Source organism: Impatiens glandulifera, chloroplast (genome assembly GCF_907164915.1).
Source record: "Impatiens glandulifera isolate HB10 chloroplast, complete genome".
Taxonomy (NCBI): domain Eukaryota; kingdom Viridiplantae; phylum Streptophyta; class Magnoliopsida; order Ericales; family Balsaminaceae; genus Impatiens; species Impatiens glandulifera.
The window spans coordinates 27,501-30,000 of NC_044718.1; the positions used below are offsets into that span (position 1 = coordinate 27,501).

The 2,500-nt window shown below is 30.6% G+C and overlaps 2 protein-coding genes across 2 annotated transcripts; one reads left to right on the top strand and one right to left on the bottom strand. All coding sequences in view use genetic code 11, as the record gives it.

Moving 5' to 3' along the window:
• Positions 1 to 543: 543 nt before the first annotated feature.
• On the top strand, positions 544 to 633 carry petN. The gene has a single exon. The coding sequence runs from the start codon at positions 544 to 546 to the stop codon at positions 631 to 633; it is 90 nt and encodes a 29-aa protein (YP_009692346.1).
• Positions 634 to 1,458: 825 nt separating this feature from the next.
• On the bottom strand, positions 1,459 to 1,563 carry psbM. The gene has a single exon. It carries the CDS (start codon positions 1,561 to 1,563, stop codon positions 1,459 to 1,461), a length of 105 nt encoding a protein of 34 aa, YP_009692347.1.
• Between the last annotated feature and the right edge of the window lie 937 nt (positions 1,564 to 2,500).

Genomic DNA, 2,500 nt, shown 5'->3' on the forward strand with positions numbered 1-2,500 from the left:
GACTTCTCCATTCTACTCTCCTACAACTGTTTCTACTACTAATGTAATGGACTTTTTACTGACCGAATCTTAAATTAATTGATTGAATTCACTTTTATATTTGAATTTTCTAGGTAATCCAACTAAATTAGTAGTATATTTTTATACGGACTCACGAGAGTCTCCGAATGCTCAGGCATTGAATCAATATTAGATTGAATGGATAGTTGGCTTTAGGCAAGTCCCGAAAGAATAGACTACCTCCCAACTCTTTCCCAGAGACAATGGGAGATGAATTAGATGGTATTCTATCTTTTTATGTCTTAATGAAGGTAAAAAAAAGAGTAGGCCCACATTCTTTTTATATTTCGATTAGTAACATTACTTTTTGTGTGATGTCACTGCTTTTTAATAAATTAAAGGAATGATTTATTGGATTGGTTCATCAATAGTGTTTAATCGGTCATAATTCTCTTTTGACTCTGCGCTATAGATTTCACTATTATTAGTGAGCAATAATGGAAGAATTCCGTCATATTTATAGAGATAGGGGACATAATTCATATGGATATAGTAAGTCTCGCCTGGGCTGCTTTAATGGTAGTCTTTACATTTTCCCTTTCACTCGTAGTATGGGGAAGAAGTGGACTCTAGAGGTCAAACTAATTGAGTTGAGGAATCAAACTGTATCAATTGTTTTAGAGATCATTCTGCAAAGCGTTTTTAAGGATTTAAAATATTTTCCTTTCAAAATTTCATTGTCCATTGATTGAATTCTAGCGGAAGAATTTTTTCTATAAATTAAACTTTTTCAATCATAACCAAAGAGATATTTCAATGATTCCCATGTTTGTATTTCGAAAGGAAAAGAAATACAGATAATTGGAAATTGATTCCAACCCAATTCGTCCTAAAATTTATATTTCAAAGAATGCCAAATTATAGATAGATAATGAGAAGGGCCATTTTATTTATTTCCCTTTTTACGGTTCAAAGAAGAAGTCGTTTTGTATAAATGTATATACACATACACTTTCTACGATAAAAAGGGGGTTGTCTGACGAGATACTATAGAAAATAAGATCTTACCTTGGGAGAGTCACATATTACGAATTTACCGCTTGTTTTATAATAAAAACAAAAAAAAATTATGCTTTATCGACTCATTTCATATGATGGTTCAACTCAAACGTTAAGTTAAAAATCAAATAGAAAGATAATATTGTAAATTGATTTAATCTACATTAAGTCTTTTTTTATTAAAAATAGAGTACAACTTTATACACTACAATAAAACGAATAGAGAGTAGGGTAGAAAGAAATAAATGAATCTTTCTTTCTACCCTACTATCAGATCGCGTGGAATACTGCCAATTTGAGTCTGCTCATTTTAATTTCACACCAAATTGAAACCATTTTATTCTTTTTATTTCTTCAAAAATTGATAAGAAGTTAGAAGTCGAGTTTTATTCAAAAAAATTAATTATTTTGACTTACTGTTTTTACGTAAATGATAAGGAGAAAAGCAGTAGGAACTAGAATGAAGAGTGCAGTAGCAATAAATGCAAGAATATTTACTTCCATAATCTCATCGTTTTTTTACTTCGCAATAACTCGGGATTTGATCCCATAGAGATGATAAACCTTTCGCCTAGAAATTCAATGGATGAATTACCTCTCGATGATATCGCAATATCATGAATAACAATATCTGAACTATCAAATCAATTCATCGTCGAGAATTGAATAGTATACCATAGGAAGATATTTTATTCATACCTAATCCAAAATGGGATTCCTGCTCGAATCAAGAATTTTGCTATTTCTGTTCTAATCGTTCTTTTTTATAATCTACCCTACTTTCTTGTAGTATTATCAGATAAAGTATAATTTAATTACTGCTCCACTTCCATTAGTTAGAAATACCCTAAAAATAGTTAACCCCCCCCCAAAAAAAAATAAAAAAAAAAAGAAATAAAGTTGTAAACCCCTAATGATCTCATTTTCTTAGAAGATAAAGAAGTGTGATAAAGATAAATTCCAGTAGAAAAGAGCAAATTTTCCATTAATTTACAGTTTGTTCTTTCTTCGAAGTTACCCTAAAAAAAGAATTCCCTTGGGTAAGATCTTTGATTCATTTTTTTTCTATCCTCTTTGCTTACATTATTCATAATGTAACACATATATCAAGAGCTCAGTGTGCAATTTGAATGAAATAATAGAATTTTCTAATAAAAATTCGTAATTTCATTCAGGTTATACAAAATAAGATTAAGAAAGAGAGATAGTTTAATCTGGAAAAGTATTCCATGGGGAAGTGAAAGTTTTTTTATTTTGGGTCGTTCAAGAAACTCATTTCATTTGTGTATGTGCTCCCCCAAAACATAGGGTATTCTATTCCATATTGGAATACATGAATCCAGAGCAATTGAAAAAAAAAGATCCCATTCCCTTTGGGAATCAAATTAGGCCCTGCCCCCGTCCTCCCTTTGATAGAAAAGAGAGATGAATTCATGTATTT